The sequence below is a fragment of the Biomphalaria glabrata genome, chromosome 12, assembly GCF_947242115.1.
Source record: "Biomphalaria glabrata chromosome 12, xgBioGlab47.1, whole genome shotgun sequence".
NCBI lineage: Eukaryota > Metazoa > Mollusca > Gastropoda > Planorbidae > Biomphalaria > Biomphalaria glabrata.
Genome location: NC_074722.1, coordinates 22,536,842 through 22,558,285, shown reverse-complemented (window position 1 = coordinate 22,558,285; position 21,444 = coordinate 22,536,842). Strand labels below are relative to the sequence as shown.

Here is a 21,444-nt window from a genome sequence, read left to right as displayed (position 1 = left end):
ATCCTAAACAAATACTTTGCATCAGCATTCTCAGCCCCAGGAGACAAAGACATATTACTGAATTTGAACCAAGTAGACAACATAGAAGATATAGTAGTACAAGAAAATGGAATCCAAAAACTATTAGCCAACACCAAACCAAATAAAGCGTCTGGACCTGATGGTATTCCAGCTAGATTACTCAAAGAACTAAGCAATGAGCTAGCCCCAGTGTTCAAAATACTCTTTCAGGCTTCGCTGAACCAGGGCAGAATACCAAAGGACTGGAAAGAAGCTAATGTCACCCCCCCCCCCCCTATTTAAAAAAGGAGAAAAATCTGACCCAGGAAACTACAGACCAGTATCACTTACCAGTATCACATGTAAAATCCTAGAACACATAATCTGTAGCAACATCATAAACCACTTAGACAAACATAATGTCCTCACACCATACCAACATGCCTTTAGAAAATATAGATCATGTGAAACAAAACTAATAGGACTAATTGATGATTTTTCAAAAGGTTTAGATAATAGTGAAGAAATAGATGCTATCTTACTAGATTTTTCTAAGGCTTTTGACAAAGTTCACCACCATAGTTTGCTTAAAAAATTAAAATATTTCGGCATTAATGGTCCACTGCATCAGTGGATTAAAGATTTTCTGATAGGGAGAGAACAAACTGTAATAATAAATGGCTCTAAATCAACACCGATAACAGTAAACTCAGGTGTACCTCAATGAACAGTCTTGGGTCCACTACTATTTTTAACTTACATAAGTGATTTACCAAATTGCATTACTTCAGGAACAAAAGTCAGATTATTTGCAGACGATTGCATAATATATAGAACAATAAAAACAACACAAGACAGATATTTCACAAAGAGAATTAGATTAATTACAGAAATGGGAATCAAATTGGAGCATGCCTTTCCACCCAGAAAAATGTCAGTTGTTAAGAGTAACAAAAAAACTAAAACAAATTAATTCCACTTATCTTATTCATGGCAAACCAGTAACACAGACTAAAAATGCAAAATACCTAGGTGTTATAATACATGAAAAACTTTCATGGAATCCACATATTGATGAAACTATTAAAAAATCAAACAAAGCATTAGGATTTATTAAAAGAAATTTCTATAAATCAAATAAGAACATAAAACTAAATTGTTATTTAACCTTGGTTAGGCCAATAATAGAATATGCATCCTCCGTTTGGGACCCCTCAACTCAAGAAAACATTAAGAAACTGGAACAGACACAAAATAGAGCATTGAGATTCATAACAAACGAATATTCACATTTGACTAGAGTAACACCTTTAGTAAAATCACTAAATTTAGAAAGCCTTCAGGACAGAAGACTCAAAAGTAAAGTAGAAATTATACATAAAACACTGAACCAAAATCTTCAAGTACAAAGACAGAATTTAACAAGGTTACAAAGACAGTTTGTGTGGGAAAACAAACTTAGAATCGACCCTCGAAGTGGTCCTCCCAGGCAGGCTTCAATATTTTCAGAAAGAACATCCAAATGAAATTATATCAGAGACAAATGAGAGATAAGAATGGAGAAAGAAGGTTGACAGATCTTGTGTAGTGCCCCAACGGTGCAGCAGATCAAAGGATAGGTGCAAGTGAATGCAAAGTTAGATGTGAACCTGGCCTAACTAGTTCCCCTATTCAGACCTTGTGGTCTATAGGGCAGATGATGTAAAGTTCATCTGTTTTTTGTGGCCTACGGTTAACGAGGGTGTCATGTAGCCAGCACAACGACCAACCGCCTTTACTTTTCCCCAACTAATGTCAGGTACCCATTAGAGCTGGGTAGACTCAAAGGCGCCCAAGGATTCCGAAGTTGAAAAAAAAAAAAATCCGCAAAAAAAAGTTCTAGAAAATAAAGTTTATAAGATTACTATTCGTTTTAAGTTAGGTCTAACTTATAATGCATACTAATTAGCTTTTTCTCTTTAAAAAACTGCTTGCATAACTGATTTTAAAAATTAGATTTTTCGCTTTCAGGAAAAAAAAAAGTAGCCCTTGCATCAGAACTCCAGACTCACTCATAATTTACATGTGACAAAGTTTATACCAGATTGTTCTTATTTAATGATTTGATTGCTAGGGGAACAAAAGAGTGTTTGTGTCTGTTTGTCTTTGCTATCGGTGTCTTGTATCTCTTTTGTGATGGTAAAATCACAAAATCCTGACACAAAGGGTGATTCTTTATTTCGAGGATCTTGTTAGCTTTCTTAGAGATGTTTGTCTCAAACAACTGCCCAAATGGGGTTTGTTTTTTGCCAATGATTTTGCGAGCAGCATTTAGGATTCTATAAAGTTTATTTTTATTTTTAATGCTCAGATTGCCATACCAGGCAATGATATTGAAACTTAAAATATTGCAGATGTGAGCGTGATAAAACATAGCCAAGGCCTTTTCGCTAACATTAAACGAGGACAGTTTTCTTAGTAGTCGTAATCTTTGCTGCCCTTTTTTGCTGATATAATCAGTATTTGCAGTAAAATTTAGTTTATTGTCTAGGATAGTACCCAGGTATTTAAAGGTTTGCACAATTTCAATAGTCTCTCCAGCTACAGAAACAATATCATTTTCCTTCTTGTCCCTACGAAAATCGATTATCATTTCTTTGTTTTTTTTTACATTTAATAATAAAAAATTATCTTTACAGTATTTTTCAATGTGTTCTATTTCTTTGAAATACTCATTTACGTCTGAGCTCTTTGAGAGCAGGGCAAGAAGAGCCGCATCGTCAGCGAATTTTGTGAAGGAGCAACAAGAACTATCGGATTGAAAATCATTGGTGTACAAAATGAACCACAATGGCGATGTCACAGCCCCCTGGGGCGCCCCTGTGTTAACTATGCGTTCATTAGATATAACATTGTTTACCCTAACCCTCTGAGCTCTCTGGGTCAAAAATTCATTAGCCCATAGTATTATGTATGGGATGCAACGCTTTCATCTTTTCAATGAGTAAATGAAGTTGTATAGTGTTAAAAGCTGATGAGAAATCAATAAAGAACAATCTTACATAAGTGTTCGGTAAGTCTAGATGTTTGTAGACACAGTTTAAAATATTTAGGATGGCATCGTCTACACCTTTACCCTTTTGGTAAGCGAATTGTAATGGGTCTAACTTATTACATAGATCATTTGAATGAAACATTTTAACCAATACCTGCCAGGTGCATATGATTCCATGCTGATGTTACATTCATATAGTTCTTGATTATTGTTCTCGTACATTGCGATGGGCAAGTTGATGTAATGCTAACTGAAGGTTGCCTAGGGGGCAATACAAATTGCCAGGGTCCAACAGAGTAGGTGCCAGCCTCATAAGGTCTCCTATAGTGCGAAAGAAAAAAAAAAGGAATAGTGTTCTTGTTTAAACGGTTGCTGTTTGATAAGCTCGCGACCATTAGATGGTTTAAAATTATGGACATATTTACAAATATGTTGAAAGAAAAATAACCATTAACATTATGTATGTGTTAGCATTGCTTGTATAGTAGTGAACATTTTCTAATGCAATTAGATCATTAGAGCTATAACGTTTAATTAGTCATAAAAATAGGTTCTACTTTTTGTTAGTAAAGTATGCCATCATTCCAGAACTATCGATCCAGTCAGATCTGATATCAGGATTATTCCAATGGACCTGCAAGAAATATAATCTCGAGTAAACTACAATGCCTTTAGTCATAGTACCACAAAGACTTAAGAGTTAAACGTATTAGAAATATTTTTAACATGCCTGATTGATTTTTTTTCTGAAAGTTTATATATATCATTCTAAAACCTTAAATTCGAAATATTTTACTGTGGTACTCGTAAGGAAACTTGTGCCTAGAGCTTGTAGCCTTGTTAAAGTTTGTATTGAATTGAGACCAAATCTAACTTAACGTATAGCATTAGACTCCTATATTCATATCATTCTATAAACTCTCCAGCAGCTTACCGAAATGGCGAAAGTTTTAAATCCTTTGTTCCCTATGGTGATTCCAGTCATTGCGTGATAACAGTCTCCAGTCAAACCAACAGACCAAACACTCAACTCGGTAGTACAACTTGGTGAGGGATGAGCACCACAGATGAATGGTTGCTGGTTGACAGACACGCTGTCATCTGGGGAACATGGAGATGTGTTGAAAACATGTTGCTGTAAGAACTTTTAAAAAATGCAATTATTAAAAACAAAGAGTGAAGGGAGAGCATCGTTCTGTTTGAAAACAAAATTAATTAATTATCACTAATTGATTAACTGATTTTGGATAATTTTTTTATTGATTCATTTGTTGTTGTCAGAGCCAGCCTAATGTTATTGGAGGCCGTAGACGAAGTAACTAGGGTAGCGCTAATTGAAATAGAAAAACAAAACTTAAGACCGAACTCTACACAATGAATTAGAAACTGTCCTGCATCTATAACCAAATCAACAAATACGTTTAAGATGTTGTAACTAAAATCGATTATTGTCATTGAGCTAGAATGACATTTCGACATTAATAATAAGATTTGTCATCGAGTCCAAAGATTAATTTGAAATTCAGTATTTACCGTGCTACGCAGCCCCAGCTGTGACCTACATATTTTGTTGTAATCGAGCAAGCATAACCATTGTCCGCCAGTGGTCGATTAAGATTTTCTATTCGCCGTCTGCGTCTGTCCTCGTCTGCGGATTTGTTTTAGGTCTCAAATGTGTATCCTGCGGCCCTTGTGAGTGACCTCCAGCTGTCTCATTCTGAGACCGCATGCAACCAGGTGCTCTCTTCTATGTCAGCTAAGGCAAGTTGGCGCCTAACTGATCTTTAAAGTTTGTTTGTAGTGCGGTCTTGCCACCGTATGTTCATGATGGAGCTCAAGCATCTTTGATCTTCTTTGGTCTAACAAGTTGATCTAAACTTTCGCAAACATTGAAACACAGTAAAGAATTAGAGCTAGGCTAGTCGACGTAGAGCCATAGAGTTCTGCTATGTTTGAGAGCTAGGCTAGTCGACATAGAGCCATAGAGTTCTGCTATGTTTGAGAGCTAGGCTAGTCGACGTAGAGCCATAGAGTTCTGCTAGGTTTGAGTTTTGATCCAACTAGAGCTAGGCTAGTCGACGTAGAGCCATAGAGTTCTGCTATGTTTGAGAGCTAGGCTAGTCGACGTAGAGCCATAGAGTTCTGCTAGGTTTGAGTTTTGATCCAACTAGAGCTAGGCTAGTCGACGTAGAGCCATAGAGTTCTGCTAGGTTTGAGAGCTAGGCTAGTCGACGTAGAGCCATAGAGTTCTGCTAGGTTTGAGTTTTGATCCAACTAGAGCTAGGCTAGTCGACGTAGAGCCATAGAGTTCTGCTAGGTTTGAGAGCTAGGCTAGTCGACGTAGAGCCATAGAGTTCTGCTAGGTTTGAGTTTTGATCCAACTAGAGCTAGGCTAGTAGACGTAGAGCCATAGAGTTCTGCTAGGTTTGAGAGCGAGGCTAGCAGACGTAGAGCCATAGAGTTCTGCTATGTTTGAGAGCTAGGCTAGTCGACGTAGAGCCATAGAGTTCTGCTATGTTTGAGAGCTAGGCTAGTCGACGTAGAGCCATAGAGTTCTGCTAGGTTTGAGTTTTGATCCAACTAGAGCTAGGCTAGTAGACGTAGAGCCATAGAGTTCTGCTAGGTTTGAGTTTTGATCCAACTAGAGCTAGGCTAGTCGACGTAGAGCCAGAGAGTTCTGCTAGGTTTGAGTTTTGATCCAACTAGAGCTAGGCTAGTCGACGTAGAGCCATAGAGTTCTGCTAGGTTTGAGTTTTGATCCAACTAGAGCTAGGCTAGTCGACGTAGAGCCATAGAGTTCTGCTAGGTTTGAGTTTTGATCCAACTAGAGCTAGGCTAGTCGACGTAGAGCCATAGAGTTCTGCTAGGTTTGAGTTTTGATCCAACTAGAGCTAGGCTAGTAGACGTAGAGCCATAGAGTTCTGCTAGGTTTGAGTTTTGATCCAACTAGAGCTAGGCTAGTCGACGTAGAGCCATAGAGTTCTGCTAGGTTTGAGTTTTGATCCAACTAGAGCTAGGCTAGTCTACGTAGAGCCATAGAGTTCTGCTAGGTTTGAGAGCGAGGCTAGCAGACGTAGAGCCAGAGAGTTCTGCTATGTTTGAGAGCTAGGCTAGTCGACGAAGAGCCATAGAGTTCTGCTAGGTTTGAGAGCGAGGCTAGCAGACGTAGAGCCATAGAGTTCTGCTATGTTTGAGAGCTAGGCTAGTCGACGTAGAGCCATAGATTTCTGCTATGTTTGAGAGCTAGGCTAGTCGACGTAGAGCCATAGAGTTCTGCTAGGTTTGAGTTTTGATCCAACTAGAGCTAGGCTAGTAGACGTAGAGCCATAGAGTTCTGCTAGGTTTGAGTTTTGATCCAACTAGAGCTAGGCTAGTCGACGTAGAGCCAGAGAGTTCTGCTAGGTTTGAGTTTTGATCCAACTAGAGCTAGGCTAGTCGACGTAGAGCCATAGAGTTCTGCTAGGTTTGAGTTTTGATCCAACTAGAGCTAGGCTAGTCGACGTAGAGCCATAGAGTTCTGCTAGGTTTGAGTTTTGATCCAACTAGAGCTAGGCTAGTCGACGTAGAGCCATAGAGTTCTGCTAGGTTTGAGTTTTGATCCAACTAGAGCTAGGCTAGTCGACGTAGAGCCATAGAGTTCTGCTAGGTTTGAGTTTTGATCCAACTAGAGCTAGGCTAGTCGACGTAGAGCCATAGAGTTCTGCTAGGTTTGAGTTTTGATCCAACTAGAGCTAGGCTAGTAGACGTAGAGCCATAGAGTTCTGCTAGGTTTGAGTTTTGATCCAACTAGAGCTAGGCTAGTCGACGTAGAGCCATAGAGTTCTGCTAGGTTTGAGTTTTGATCCAACTAGAGCTAGGCTAGTCTACGTAGAGCCATAGAGTTCTGCTAGGTTTGAGAGCGAGGCTAGCAGACGTAGAGCCAGAGAGTTCTGCTATGTTTAAGAGCTAGGCTAGTCGACGAAGAGCCATAGAGTTCTGCTATGTTTGAGGGCTAGGCTAGTCGACGTAGAGCCATAGAGTTCTGCTAGGTTTGAGAGCGAGGCTAGCAGACGTAGAGCCATAGAGTTCTGCTATGTTTGAGAGCTAGGCTAGTCGACGTAGAGCCATAGATTTCTGCTATGTTTGAGAGCTAGGCTAGTCGACGTAGAGCCATAGAGTTCTGCTAGGTTTGAGTTTTGATCCAACTAGAGCTAGGCTAGTAGACGTAGAGCCATAGAGTTCTGCTAGGTTTGAGTTTTGATCCAACTAGAGCTAGGCTAGTCGACGTAGAGCCATAGAGTTCTGCTAGGTTTGAGTTTTGATCCAACTAGAGCTAGGCTAGTCTACGTAGAGCCATAGAGTTCTGCTAGGTTTGAGAGCGAGGCTAGCAGACGTAGAGCCAGAGAGTTCTGCTATGTTTGAGAGCTAGGCTAGTCGACGAAGAGCCATAGAGTTCTGCTATGTTTGAGGGCTAGGCTAGTCGACGTAGAGCCATAGAGTTCTGCTAGGTTTGAGAGCGAGGCTAGCAGACGTAGAGCCATAGAGTTCTGCTATGTTTGAGAGCTAGGCTAGTCGACGTAGAGCCATAGATTTCTGCTATGTTTGAGAGCTAGGCTAGTCGACGTAGAGCCATAGAGTTCTGCTATGTTTGAGAGCTAGGCTAGTCGACGTAGAGCCATAGAGTTCTGCTAGGTTTGAGTTTTGATCCAACTAGAGCTAGGCTAGTAGACGTAGAGCCATAGAGTTCTGCTATGTTTGAGTTTTGATCCAACTAGAGCTAGGCTAGTCGACGTAGAGCCATAGAGTTCTGCTATGTTTGAGTTTTGATCCAACTAGAGCTAGGCTAGTCGACGTAGAGCCATAGATTTCTGCTATGTTTGAGAGCTAGGCTAGTCGACGTAGAGCCATAGAGTTCTGCTATGTTTGAGTTTTGATCCAACTAGAGCTAGGCTAGTCGACGTAGAGCCATAGAGTTCTGCTATGTTTGAGTTTTGATCCAACTAGAGCTAGGCTAGTCGACGTAGAGCCATAGAGTTCTGCTATGTTTGAGTTTTGATCCAACTAGAGCTAGGCTAGTCGACGTAGAGCCATAGAGTTCTGCTAGGTTTGAGTTTTGATCCAATTAGAGCTAGGCTAGTCGACGTAGAGCCATAGAGTTCTGCTAGGTTTGAGTTTTGATCCAATTAGAGCTAGGCTAGTCGACGTAGAGCCATAGAGTTCTGCTAGGTTTGAGTTTTGATCCAACTAGAGCTAGGCTAGTCGACGTAGAGCCATAGAGTTCTGCTATGTTTGAGAGCGAGGCTAGCAGACGTAGAGCCAGAGAGTTCTGCTAGGTTTGAGTTTTGATTCAACTAGAGCTAGGCTAGTCGACGTAGAGCCATAGAGTTCTGCTAGGTTTGAGTTTTGATCCAACTAGAGCTAGGCTAGTCGACGTAGAGCCATAGAGTTCTGCTATGTTTGAGAGCTAGGCTAGTCGACGTAGAGCCATAGAGTTCTGCTAGGTTTGAGTTTTGATCCAACTAGAGCTAGGCTAGTCGACGTAGAGCCATAGAGTTCTGCTAGGTTTGAGTTTTGATCCAACTAGAGCTAGGCTAGTCGACGTAGAGCCATAGAGTTCTGCTATGTTTGAGAGCTAGGCTAGTCGACGTAGAGCCATAGAGTTCTGCTAGGTTTGAGTTTTGATCCAACTAGAGCTAGGCTAGTCGACGTAGAGCCATAGAGTTCTGCTAGGTTTGAGTTTTGATCCAACTAGAGCTAGGCTAGTCGACGTAGAGCCATAGAGTTCTGCTATGTTTGAGAGCTAGGCTAGTCGACGTAGAGCCATAGAGTTCTGCTAGGTTTGAGTTTTGATTCAACTAGAGCTAGGCTAGTCGACGTAGAGCCATAGAGTTCTGCTAGGTTTGAGTTTTGATCCAACTAGAGCTAGGCTAGTCGACGTAGAGCCATAGAGTTCTGCTAGGTTTGAGTTTTGATCCAACTAGAGCTAGGCTAGTCGACGTAGAGCCATAGAGTTCTGCTATGTTTGAGTTTTGATCCAACTAGAGCTAGGCTAGTCGACGTAGAGCCAGAGAGTTCTGCTATGTTTGAGGGCTAGGCTAGTCGACGTAGAGCCATAGAGTTCTGCTAGGTTTGAGAGCGAGGCTAGCAGACGTAGAGCCAGAGAGTTCTGCTAGGTTTGAGTTTTGATCCAACTAGAGCTAGGCTAGTCGACGTAGAGCCATAGAGTTCTGCTAGGTTTGAGTTTTGATCCAACTAGAGCTAGGCTAGTCGACGTAGAGCCATAGAGTTCTGCTATGTTTGAGAGCTAGGCTAGTCGACGTAGAGCCATAGAGTTCTGCTAGGTTTGAGTTTTGATCCAACTAGAGCTAGGCTAGTCGACGTAGAGCCATAGAGTTCTGCTAGGTTTGAGTTTTGATCCAACTAGAGCTAGGCTAGTCGACGTAGAGCCATAGAGTTCTGCTATGTTTGAGAGCTAGGCTAGTCGACGTAGAGCCATAGAGTTCTGCTAGGTTTGAGTTTTGATTCAACTAGAGCTAGGCTAGTCGACGTAGAGCCATAGAGTTCTGCTAGGTTTGAGTTTTGATCCAACTAGAGCTAGGCTAGTCGACGTAGAGCCATAGAGTTCTGCTAGGTTTGAGTTTTGATCCAACTAGAGCTAGGCTAGTCGACGTAGAGCCATAGAGTTCTGCTATGTTTGAGTTTTGATCCAACTAGAGCTAGGCTAGTCGACGTAGAGCCAGAGAGTTCTGCTATGTTTGAGGGCTAGGCTAGTCGACGTAGAGCCAGAGAGTTCTGCGAGGTTTGAGTTTTGATCCAACTAGAGCTAGGCTAGTCGACGTAGAGCCATAGAGTTCTGCTAGGTTTGAGTTTTGATCCAACTAGAGCTAGGCTAGTCGACGTAGAGCCAGAGAGTTCTGCTAGGTTTGAGTTTTGATCCAACTAGAGCTAGGCTAGTCGACGTAGAGCCATAGAGTTCTGCTAGGTTTGAGTTTTGATCCAACTAGAGCTAGGCTAGTCGACGTAGAGCCATAGAGTTCTGCTAGGTTTGAGTTTTGATCCAACTAGAGCTAGGCTAGTCGACGTAGAGCCATAGAGTTCTGCTAGGTTTGAGAGCGAGGCTAGCAGACGTAGAGCCAGAGAGTTCTGCTAGGTTTGAGTTTTGATCCAACTAGAGCTAGGCTAGTCGACGTAGAGCCATAGAGTTCTGCTAGGTTTGAGTTTTGATCCAACTAGAGCTAGGCTAGTCGACGTAGAGCCATAGAGTTCTGCTATGTTTGAGTTTTGATCCAACTAGAGCTAGGCTAGTCGACGTAGAGCCATAGAGTTCTGCTATGTTTGAGTTTTGATCCAACTAGAGCTAGGCTAGTCGACGTAGAGCCATAGAGTTCTGCTACGTTTGAGTTTTGATCCAACTAGAGCTAGGCTAGTCTACGTAGAGCCATAGAGTTCTGCTATGTTTGAGTTTTGATCCAACTAGAGCTAGGCTAGTCGACGTAGAGCCATAGAGTTCTGCTAGGTTTGAGAGCGAGGCTAGCAGACGTAGAGCCAGAGAGTTCTGCTAGGTTTGAGTTTTGATCCAACTAGAGCTAGGCTAGTCGACGTAGAGCCATAGAGTTCTGCTAGGTTTGAGAGCGAGGCTAGCAGACGTAGAGCCAGAGAGTTCTGCTAGGTTTGAGTTTTGATCCAACTAGAGCTAGGCTAGTCGACGTAGAGCCATAGAGTTCTGCTATGTTGGAGTTTTGATCCAACTAGAGCTAGGCTAGTCGACGTAGAGCCATAGAGTTCTGCTAGGTTTGAGAGCGAGGCTAGCAGACGTAGAGCCAGAGAGTTCTGCTAGGTTTGAGAGCGAGGCTAGCAGACGTAGAGCCAGAGAGTTCTGCTAGGTTTGAGAGCGAGGCTAGCAGACGTAGAGCCAGAGAGTTCTGCTAGGTTTGAGAGCGAGGCTAGCAGACGTAGAGCCAGAGAGTTCTGCTAGGCTAGTCAACGTAGAGCCAGAGAGTTCTGCTAGGTTTGAGAGCGAGGCTAGCAGACGTAGAGCCAGAGAGTTCTGCTAGGCTAGTCGACGTAGAGCCATAGAGTTCTGCTAGGTTTGAGAGCGAGGCTAGCAGACGTAGAGCCAGAGAGTTCTGCTAGGTTTGAGTTTTGATCCAACTAGAGCTAGGCTAGTCGACGTAGAGCCATAGAGTTCTGCTAGGTTTGAGAGCGAGGCTAGCAGACGTAGAGCCAGAGAGTTCTGCTAGGTTTGAGTTTTGATCCAACTAGAGCTAGGCTAGTCGACGTAGAGCCATAGAGTTCTGCTATGTTGGAGTTTTGATCCAACTAGAGCTAGGCTAGTCGACGTAGAGCCATAGAGTTCTGCTAGGTTTGAGAGCGAGGCTAGCAGACGTAGAGCCAGAGAGTTCTGCTAGGTTTGAGAGCGAGGCTAGCAGACGTAGAGCCAGAGAGTTCTGCTAGGTTTGAGAGCGAGGCTAGCAGACGTAGAGCCAGAGAGTTCTGCTAGGTTTGAGAGCGAGGCTAGCAGACGTAGAGCCAGAGAGTTCTGCTAGGCTAGTCAACGTAGAGCCAGAGAGTTCTGCTAGGTTTGAGAGCGAGGCTAGCAGACGTAGAGCCATAGAGTTCTGCTAGGTTTGAGAACGAGGCTAGCAGACGTAGAGCCATACAGTTCTGCTAGGTTTGAGAACGAGGCTAGCAGACGTAGAGCCAGAGAGTTCTGCTAGGTTTGAGTTTTGATCCATGTTTCGAAATTTTTTGTCTAAAACAATTCTTTTGAGTCCTGTGCAATCGGAAGCTGCCTAGTTTGTCTATGTTAAAGGCCTGTCCTGTTGACGTCGACACTGAATAATTGCGCAAAAATTTCATCTTGATTTGAGAAAGTGGGACGAAAAGTGTAAAAGAATCCACCCAGAATGACTTAATGTAAACTTTGTAAAACTCCTGTCACTTGCCTGTACATTTTACATTACAAGAAATCAAACAAGAAAGAGTTTCCGTAGGAGTTTGGGATCCCAGAGATATTTGATACCTAGTGCGGCATCTTCCTTTGATGTCATCCAAAAGGCACTGGCGGATCCAGAACTTTGGAGTGGGGGGGGGCGATTATTTTCCAAACCCTAACCCTAACGCCCAGTAAACCCTAACCCTATGCATAAACGTGCGTACAGCATATATGTATATTCGATATATGAGAATAAAATAAGACTGTTTCTCAATCTTCGGCAAAAAAAACAGAAAAAAAAAACAGTCTTTCTCTTGTAAGCTTGGGGGTCTGGGAGCGCGCTGTAAGCTTCTTCAGTGGGGTTCGGGGCGAAGCCCCGACGCCCAAAAGCGTTTTCTTGCATTTTTCTCTGCAGAAACGCATTCTTCTGACATCTACAGCTCATTATTTATCAGTGGGGTTCGTGGCGAAGCCCCGACGCCAAAAGCGTTTTCTTGCATTTTTCACGTCTAAAAGGTATTTTCTGACATCTACAGCTCATTATTTATCAGTGGGGTTCGGGGCGAAGCCCCGACGCCAAAAGCGTTTTCTTGCATTTTTCACTGCAGAAACGCATTCTTCTGACATCTACAGCTCATTATTTATCAGTGGGGTTCGTGGCGAAGCCCCGACGCTAAAAGCGTTTTCTTGCATTTTTCACGGCTGAAACGCCTTCTCCTGACATCTACAACTCATTACTTATTAGTGGTGTTCGGGGCATATCTCACTGCAGAAACGCATTCTCCTGATATCTACAGCTTATTATTCATCAGTGAGGTTCGGGGCGAAGCCTCGACGCTAAAAGCTTTTTCTGGCATTCTTCACTGCAATAACGCATTCTCGTGCCCTACAACTCATTATTCATTCTATTATAAAGTGCCTTTTGAATAATGAGAAAAATATACTAATATGAATTTATAGTCCCTTAATACATTGCAAATAAAACCGATTTGTTCTTTGAAAAGATTAGATACCCCACATATTTAGATTAAGGTTTTGAGGATCTCCGCCGAAAAAAAAAAATTCGATTAATAATATTCAATAAAATTCTAGCATACATTGTGAGTTATAGTCCTAAATTTATTTAACAAGAAAAATATGAGATAGAGTAAAGGTTGGAAAAAGTCGACTAGGAAAAGATTATCTGGCTTTTGAACTCATCTCAAACGTGACTGTTATATTGAAAAATTTCGTTTGAATTATAACTTTTCCAAAGCAAAGTCTTTCTTAAAATAGTTATGATAAATTCATGTCAAATTACACAAACTCTGTCTTGAAAAGGCAAGGGCGGTAAAATGAAAACTATTAATCCTCACTCCTTTTTATAATTTCTGCTATTGATTGCATTTTGCATTAAAGAATAGGGGTTGGGAGACTCGATATAAGAATTTACTTTATAGCATATATAAATTATATTAGTGACAGATTTTTTTAATTTTGTAATTTCTTACTATAATACAAAAAGAAAAAGTATTGATTTGTCCGATGGGAGGAAGGTGATTGCATGTATCGCCCTTCCACCTGTTTATATTATATAGATATTCGACTAATTTTGTTCACATACTATGATTTCTCCATAAAAGTAGGACCGCCCCCCCACTCAAAGGGTTTAGATGGGAAGGGCGGTGGAGGTATTTTCTCTTCCCCTTCCAATCGGCCAACAGGTGAACGAAATTATATAAAGACCGGTTAAAATACCAATAACAAGTTTTAATCATATAGATATTTAATTGATTCTCTTAGCAAACTGTGATTTCTACAAATAAATAGGACCGCCCCCCCACTCGAAAGTTTATGGTTGGGGGGGCGGATTGATGCCATCGCCCCCTCCCGACCCTACCAAATCGGCCAAAATACTAGAAGGGGGGGGCGAAATAATCTAAAAATAGGTTGAAACATAAATAATTAGTATATATTATTAACATAAGTAATAAATTCGCATACAAATTGTGTGAATTCTATACTATAATTCGTCCGCCCCCCCCCCTTCGGGGGGGGGGTCGGCCGAGTGGGGGGGGGGGCGATCGCCCCTACCGCCCCCCCCCCCCCCTGGATCCGCCAGTGCCAAAAGGACACATTTAACACTGGTCAATTTTTTTTTCAAACCATTTTATAAGTTTGTATTTCAGACTTGAGTGTTTCTCAAACTTTGTATTTCAGACTTGAGTGTTTCTCAAACTTTGTATTTCAGACTTGAGTGTTTCTCAAACTTTGTATTTCAGACTTGAGTGTTTCTCAAACTTTGTATTTCAGACTTGAGTGTTTCTCAAACTTTGTATTTCAGACTTGAGTGTTTCTCAAACTTTGTATTTCAGACTTGAGTGTTTCTCAAACTTTGTATTTCAGACTTGAGTATTTCTCAAACTTTGTATTTCAGACTTGAGTGTTTCTCAAACTTTGTATTTCATATCAACTATTTCCGTTCATCTCCCCTTCCCACCTATCAAGCAGCTCGGAGTTTAAAGAAGATCTGGAAACTTTAGCAGCTGAATCATGGGCCATCATCAATCTATAGTGCACAATCCACCATAGAAACGACCGGAACAGACCAATACTGAGTTGTGAACATTATTCCAAGACCAAAAGTCTCTGTCTGAAATGTAGACACTAAGGAGACGATGGGGAACTCTGAATTTGTTTATAGAAATTTTAGTTTGTAGATTTTAACATGACAACATTGACCTCTGTGTAAACGAAGAATTATCTAGTTGTGGATAAAAAGTTTGTAACTTAGATGACAAACAAGAAGGTTGACCCAAGTTAATTATTACCTACACATTTATTAAGATTGTAATTTTGCACTTTTAATATTAATATTTATACTTATTAAATGACCTCCAAAGGCCTACCTGTGCAGGCAAACAGTTTCATGTGGTGAATGACGTATTTATTGTCTTGAATCGGTTTTACTGCTATTAAATGATAATCGTCTTGGGGCGCCATCTTCCGAAAGTCAAAGTACTGACACATATACGTGGTTTCTTTGGCAGGTACTCGAGTTCCAGGAGCAATCGTGAAGTTCACTGTATGTACATCTGAAACGGAGAACATGTACAAGCTGTATCGTACATTTATCAACTAATACTTGTCCACTAACATTATGATAAGAATTTGTTTCTTTGTTAGAATTAATAGGCGCGATGGTTGAATGTAAAGCGCTTGGTTTCCGAACCGGGGTCCCAGGTTCGAATCCCGGTGAAGACTGGGATGTTTAATTTCGGGATGTATGGGCACCACTGAATCCACCCAGCTCTAATTAACATTAGTTAGGGAAAGAAAAGGTCTTTGGTCGTTGTGCTGGCCACATGACACCCTCGGTCGTTAACTGTAGGCCACAGAAACAGATGACCTTTACATCATATGCCCTATAGACCACAAGATCTGAAAGAGGAACTTTAGACTTAAGACCAAATTTTTGATTATGAAGTGGCTGGCCTAAGTCAGTTTGGTACCAGAGAGACTTTCACGTCATTTAATTATTAAAATTATTGTGTCATTGTGTCATTGTGTTGGCGACTTCAGAAATACATTTGATAGGAAGGACTCCAGGACATAAAAAAAAACTGCATCTCGATCTTCTATCAAAGAACTTTTTTTTTTAATTCATGAATTCAGTGTCATCTTTCTATTTCTCTATCCAAGTTATTTAATAAGTCTACATATGATGAATGGTAAATTGCGTGAAAATAAAAATTAAAAAATAGGAAACATTTGATGCATCAAACTGTAACATTTTTACTAAATTTATATGAGAGTCAGTGCATCTGAACAAATCTTTTTTATAAACACAAATTTGTGTATTTTTTGGTGCTATACTGTTGTGTTTTTATCTAATTGTCTTGAAAACATGGACAAAAAAAAATTAGATCAATAGACTCTTTTAGTCAACTATTGTAAAAACAAGTTTTTAATCTTCATCCTGACTAGGACACACTGACCTGTTTCATTGATTCCAGGACAGATAAACTCTCTCTGTTTACACATATCTTTCATCCATTCTTCTTGATTGTAATATCTTGAATGTGAAGTATTCTTAGACAAACAATTGGGTGAGTCCCATGGGTCACAGATACCTGAAACCAAGGAACGTTCAACGCTACTTTTAATTGCTGTAATGTAGGAACAAAATATAATAACACAACTAGAAATATAATTATCTCTTGCACCTAAAGACGTGTAAATTATAGACTTCACTTAATCAAGGAAGACAGACCGGTGTTCAGGTCTTGTATAACGTGCCTATACTTTGTAGTTCATTAGGGCTCATTTAGAAAGTTGGATATTGTTCTAATCAGATCATCAGTTGTCTATATACTTCAGTTCCTTGACATCATTTGAAAGTTCAAAGTTGCACAAACCTTTGTGTTTTTTTCTATTGTCTTTGACATTAAATTTGAGATTAACATTCATAGAGCATAGCAGATGTAATAGGTAGCTAATGACCTGGATGACTTAAACCAACAAGTCTGCTTGGCAATGTGTTTTCTCTCCAGACACAATCTGGATCTCCGAGTTCTTGACCGTTGGTCAGTCCATCGCCATCAGAGTCTCTACGACACAATGCTTGTGTCCAGATCTGAATAAAAAAAGATTTATATCCACTCCACGTTATACGCATTTATTGTCATTATGTCTCTACATTAACTAAACAATTTAAAACTGAACAAGTGATAACCATGTCACAACAATTAGACAAATACATCCAGACCAATTTGTGCATAACATGGATGTTTTCAACAAAAAAAATGTAAACAAGTAACTAATAAAAATAACATAGTCCATATCTGTATACACATATTTTAAAAGTATCGAGATCTTCATCAGCAACAACAAACGAAGAAAACAAAGAATGAACAAAATAGGTTTAGTGTTACAAATTATCATTGAAATGTTGCTTGAAATAAAACCCCTTCTGTATAAAATTTGTTCGTCTAGGGTTTTACAATAAAGTCAGTTGGACCAAACTAGTAAGTGTCTCAATGAACACAAACTGTACTCACTTTGCCTTCTCTTTCAAAGTCTTCACCAAAGACATTCCTCAAACCTGCGCCCTGGTCATTCATGTGTCCAACACCTTCCCACACATTGTTTGGTTTACAAGGATGAGGGACAGTGTCTCCATTAGGAATACGCCTTTGATAGATTCTGTAGGACGTCACGCAAGACGCCAATAGAACACCGACAAGGAATCTGTAGAAGAATTTGCTTAGATTAAGACGTGATATAATGTTCTTCATAATTAGGTTTGACAAAGTTTCTTGATAATTAGGTTTGAAAAAGTTTCTTTATAATTAGGTTTGAAAAAATTTCTTGATAATTAGTTTGGACAAAGTTTCTTGATAATTAGTTTGGACAAAGTTACTTGATAATTAGGTTTGACAAAGTTTCTTGATAATTAGTTTTGACAAGGTTACTTGATAAGTAGATTTGATAAACTTTCTTGATAATTAGTTTTGACAAAGTTACTTGATAAGTACATATGACAAAGTTACTTAAAACTTAGGTTTGACATTTTTTCTCGATATTATGTACAATATTATTAGGTTTAAAATAAAATATAATTAGTTTTAATTTATGTTCTTGATAATTAGGTTCAACAATAATTTCTTAATTATAACTCTAACATAATTACTTGATCACTATCTTTGGATTTATTTTCTCGATGAAGTGTTTTGAAATCACTTCTTCTAGATTTATTTTTAAGTTGTTTTAACAAAAGTGTTTGTCTAGATATTCGAGCGAAACAAAACCACCACAAGCTGAAACATTGCTGTCACCGTCTCTAGTAAACAAACCAAAATCTCGAAAAGAATGTAATCAGAACTTCTGAGTGTAACATGGAAATATGACATTTAGAGATGCTCAGAGTAGAAGCGGTAGGAGGCTATTAGTTTTGTGTAGTCTGTGTCTGTCCGTCTACAATAGATAAGGGAAACTTATAATTCAGTTTCATTTTTCTGTAATATTAAGTTAAAAAATCATATATATTGTTATAAACCTGGTGGTGACATAGATGGAAGTAGTGATGTGTATTTGACATTAAACTGATACGTTACTTGAAGTGTCAAGTTCTTTAAATTGGTTGTCTCGTGTGGTCGTAGTTAACAGAGAGTCTGGATAGTGAGAAACGTTACAATATCATGGTCGTAGCCAAGATTTTTTTCAGAATATAGAGTTGGGGGTGGGTGCACACACAAAGATATATACAAATAAATAAATAAATAAATAAATAAATAAATAAATATGTGTGTATGTGTGTGTGTGTTTACGTAATGAATCTTTCATTCAATTCTAACCCTTCATTCTTTCGTCGTTATTTGTTGTGTGTCCCCTAGAGATGAGACTCTTCCTTTAGTTCGTGGGGACCCCGCCCTTTCCAGCTAGGAGATCTAGGGAAGGGTTTTGAGCTCCCCCGCAAAGCATCATTTCTGGCATTTAAAACTAAAAATACAATTTCTGAGGTAACTACCTTGCATTATCCTGCTTCTCTTCTATAAAATAAATCATTGGTCAAAAACTAAATCTGTTATTCAGTGCACTATATTAATGGAGCCAAGCGAATGATAGAAAATAGTAACTAAAGTTTTTCATATATTTTTTTTTGGAGGTGGGAGGGAAACCTGAAACCCCTTTTAGCTACACTTATGAAAATTAGTTGTCGGGGGCTATTTGAGACGCATGCCATCGGAAACATTGTATAGGTAGTGGAGTGCTCCATTGCCATTTCCGGAAATAACAGCCTGACGGAACCTATGTCGACCTAATTACGCACATTTTCACAGACATCCTGCCATTATGTTCGCTTCAGTTTTTCCTCGCTCTGTGGCATATGTCAATAACAACGAGGTGACGGAGGTACTGTTTAGTAGAGCTAGTCTGTTCACTCGGTAGAGCAGCAACAAAGTTTTCCATTTCAGTTGTGTGATTAGTTGTTTTCTTTTAACTACGTGAACCAGGATGTACCTTTGTCATCTTGTCGCCATTGGGAGGGGAAATATTTAAATTTTCAGAGCTTTGTCTTTTTTTTTTTTTTGTTATGTAATAAGATGATGAGCTAATAGTCTCTCAACCAAAATCAAGAGTTTTTAAAGAAAAACAAAAATATTTGTAGTCCCTTAAGTGTCCATGGAGAAATGTTCATTTGATGCTTCAGGTCTTTAGCAATCTGTCTGGTAACAAAAACATTCTTTGGTTTGTCCAGAACCCACAGTATCTGTGTAAGTTCTTTTGTCACCGTAGGCTCAACAATGGAATATATTTCGTAGTATTATTTGATCCAAAGTCTAAAATCGCTTCAACTCACGGTCAATTTATTTCTGAACAAATTCAGATGTCAATGTTCATTATTTATACGATGATTTTGTGTTTCTTTTTCTACTTCTTTCTAATACATAAGAAATAAAAATTGTTCAATTGAACGGAAACTAGCGTTCGTTATAAGTCAGATTTTGTGAACATGTTCCGTATGTGGACAGGCTAAACACACTTGCTTTTTAACTTGATAATACTTGGCCCTTGGAAAGGCATTAGATGAAATGATTACTTACCGTAAGTTCATCCTTGTAACTAATCAAGGTAACTACAGTATGTCTTTAGAAAACTGTAAACTGTTCAATAGCTTTGAATTGCTAGTTTGTTGTTTCTTTCTTCCAAGAAAACAAACAACTTGTGAATGTTTGATGAGTTGCTTTCTATTTTATAGCTCATTCAAGGGAAATTCAAAACTTTTAAAAATAGTTTTTCTAATGTCGAGGTAGTCTTTCATGTATCTAATTTTTTTTTCAGCAGCTACTCTTGATAACTGATATACTTTTGACCTTGAACAGACCAGGAAATCAAATATGTCCTTTGAGCAACCAAAGACTATTTTATCACCATTTCATCCCATCCCTTTTTTGAAAGTAGAGGTACATTAATAGTCAATGTTTATGTTGAAGAGTTCCCAAATAAAAACTGTTATCTTTATACTAACCAGAAGAGATAAATTCAGAATCCTGTGATAAAGACTAATATACTGTATGAAGATACTTTGACCTATTACTATCAGATTTCTTGCATGGAGGAGTGCGTCACGAGCAATCATTAGATTGATCTCAATCTTTTGTCTCTTGACTATGTGCTGTCTACCTTTTGAATGTACCGTCACGTCACTAAGGAAATCCCACGATTAACCCCAACGTGTCTATCAAATGTAGACCGGTCAAACTGGTCATCGAAGCCACCCCCCCCCCTTTTTTTTTTCCGTCCAGTCGGAAAGATTTTGATTCTTAACTCTCAGTGAGACCCAAATGCTGGTGGCAAGACCAAATGTCACTGAAGGCTAATGGCAGAATGCTGATTGGAAGTTTTAAGCATTGTTGGCTAGACCATCTTACAAACATCCATGTTCTGCTGTGTGGACTCTTTACCAGTTGAAAGCTGCGCTAGGTCTGACACTTATCCCGAAAAGAGACGACCGCATGCGAAAGTTGTGTTTTTTTGGCGAGCTTTCCTGTACGCACTATAATGATCAACTTTTTTCCATCACTGGCATAGAGGGAAAATACCGCTCGAGAGCATTCACGACGGCCGCGGTACACACATTTGAGTCCAAATGAAAAGCTTTTGTAAAAGACAGTCAATAAAACTTCAATAGACACCCAGTGGACAACAGTTTTGTTTGCATCATGTGTTGAAAAATATGCAGGTCGCATCTGGGTTTTGATTAGCCTAGAGAAACACTGCCCTTATCCTTAATCTTCGGAAGAGAAGACATGGCCATTACGAGAGAAAACACAACAAGGTTATAAAGAGAGTTTGTGTGGAAACACAAACTCAAAATCGGTCCCCGAAGTTTTTTTGCTCTGGCCGGTAAAATGCAGGTTTCAATATTTTCAGAACAAATTTCAGAAACTTTGAACTATAAACTATCAATAACTACAACCCTATCTCCTATCAATAACTACAACCCTATCTCCGTCGATACCTAAAGAACAGAAGTGCTCGTGTCGAAAGTATTTCCGATACTATGTAACAATGTCAGGCTATACTACCTGCCGAGAGAGTTTACACAGTTTTGCGGGCAACACAGAGAGAGCACCAAAACATTTACTGGAGATTGTACATACAATTAGGACTATAAGTTCTGATGCTGTCAACACTTGACAACTTATAGTCTTAATTGTCAATCAAGGCATGATAAAACCTTGGACATGTGTTATAGCAACATAAAAATGGCCTACACATCCCGATCGTCATTTCCCCTCGGAGAGTCGGACCACACAATGATCCATCTTACACCCACGTACAAACGGTTTTAAAAACAACAAAACCCGAAGTACAGTCCATCCAGTCATGGTATGATGACGCTGTTTTACTGCTTCAAAGTTGTCTGGAGCAAACAGATTGGGACATGTTTGTAAGCAACTGCCCAGACGGATGAACTTACCACAACTGTTAATTCGTACATCCAGTTCTG

At 39.7% G+C, this 21,444-nt stretch overlaps 1 protein-coding gene across 1 annotated transcript in view; it reads right to left on the bottom strand.

Annotated features, from left to right (window-relative positions):
- LOC106068158 (tyramine beta-hydroxylase-like) overlaps positions 1–19,843 on the bottom strand; it is a 31,215-nt gene extending 11,372 nt beyond the window's left edge. Inside the window, exons 1-8 of the mRNA XM_056005126.1 lie at positions 19,535–19,843; positions 16,988–17,177; positions 16,431–16,563; positions 15,926–16,060; positions 14,837–15,022; positions 3,969–4,135; positions 3,592–3,668; positions 3,189–3,355 (exon numbers count right to left, since the gene is read on the bottom strand). Of these exons, the coding sequence (XP_055861101.1) occupies positions 3,189–3,355; positions 3,592–3,668; positions 3,969–4,135; positions 14,837–15,022; positions 15,926–16,060; positions 16,431–16,563; positions 16,988–17,177; positions 19,535–19,545 (1,066 nt within the window). The 5' untranslated portion in view covers positions 19,546–19,843. The remainder of the gene's footprint in view (positions 1–3,188; positions 3,356–3,591; positions 3,669–3,968; positions 4,136–14,836; positions 15,023–15,925; positions 16,061–16,430; positions 16,564–16,987; positions 17,178–19,534) is intronic.
- Positions 19,844–21,444: the final 1,601 nt, after the last annotated feature.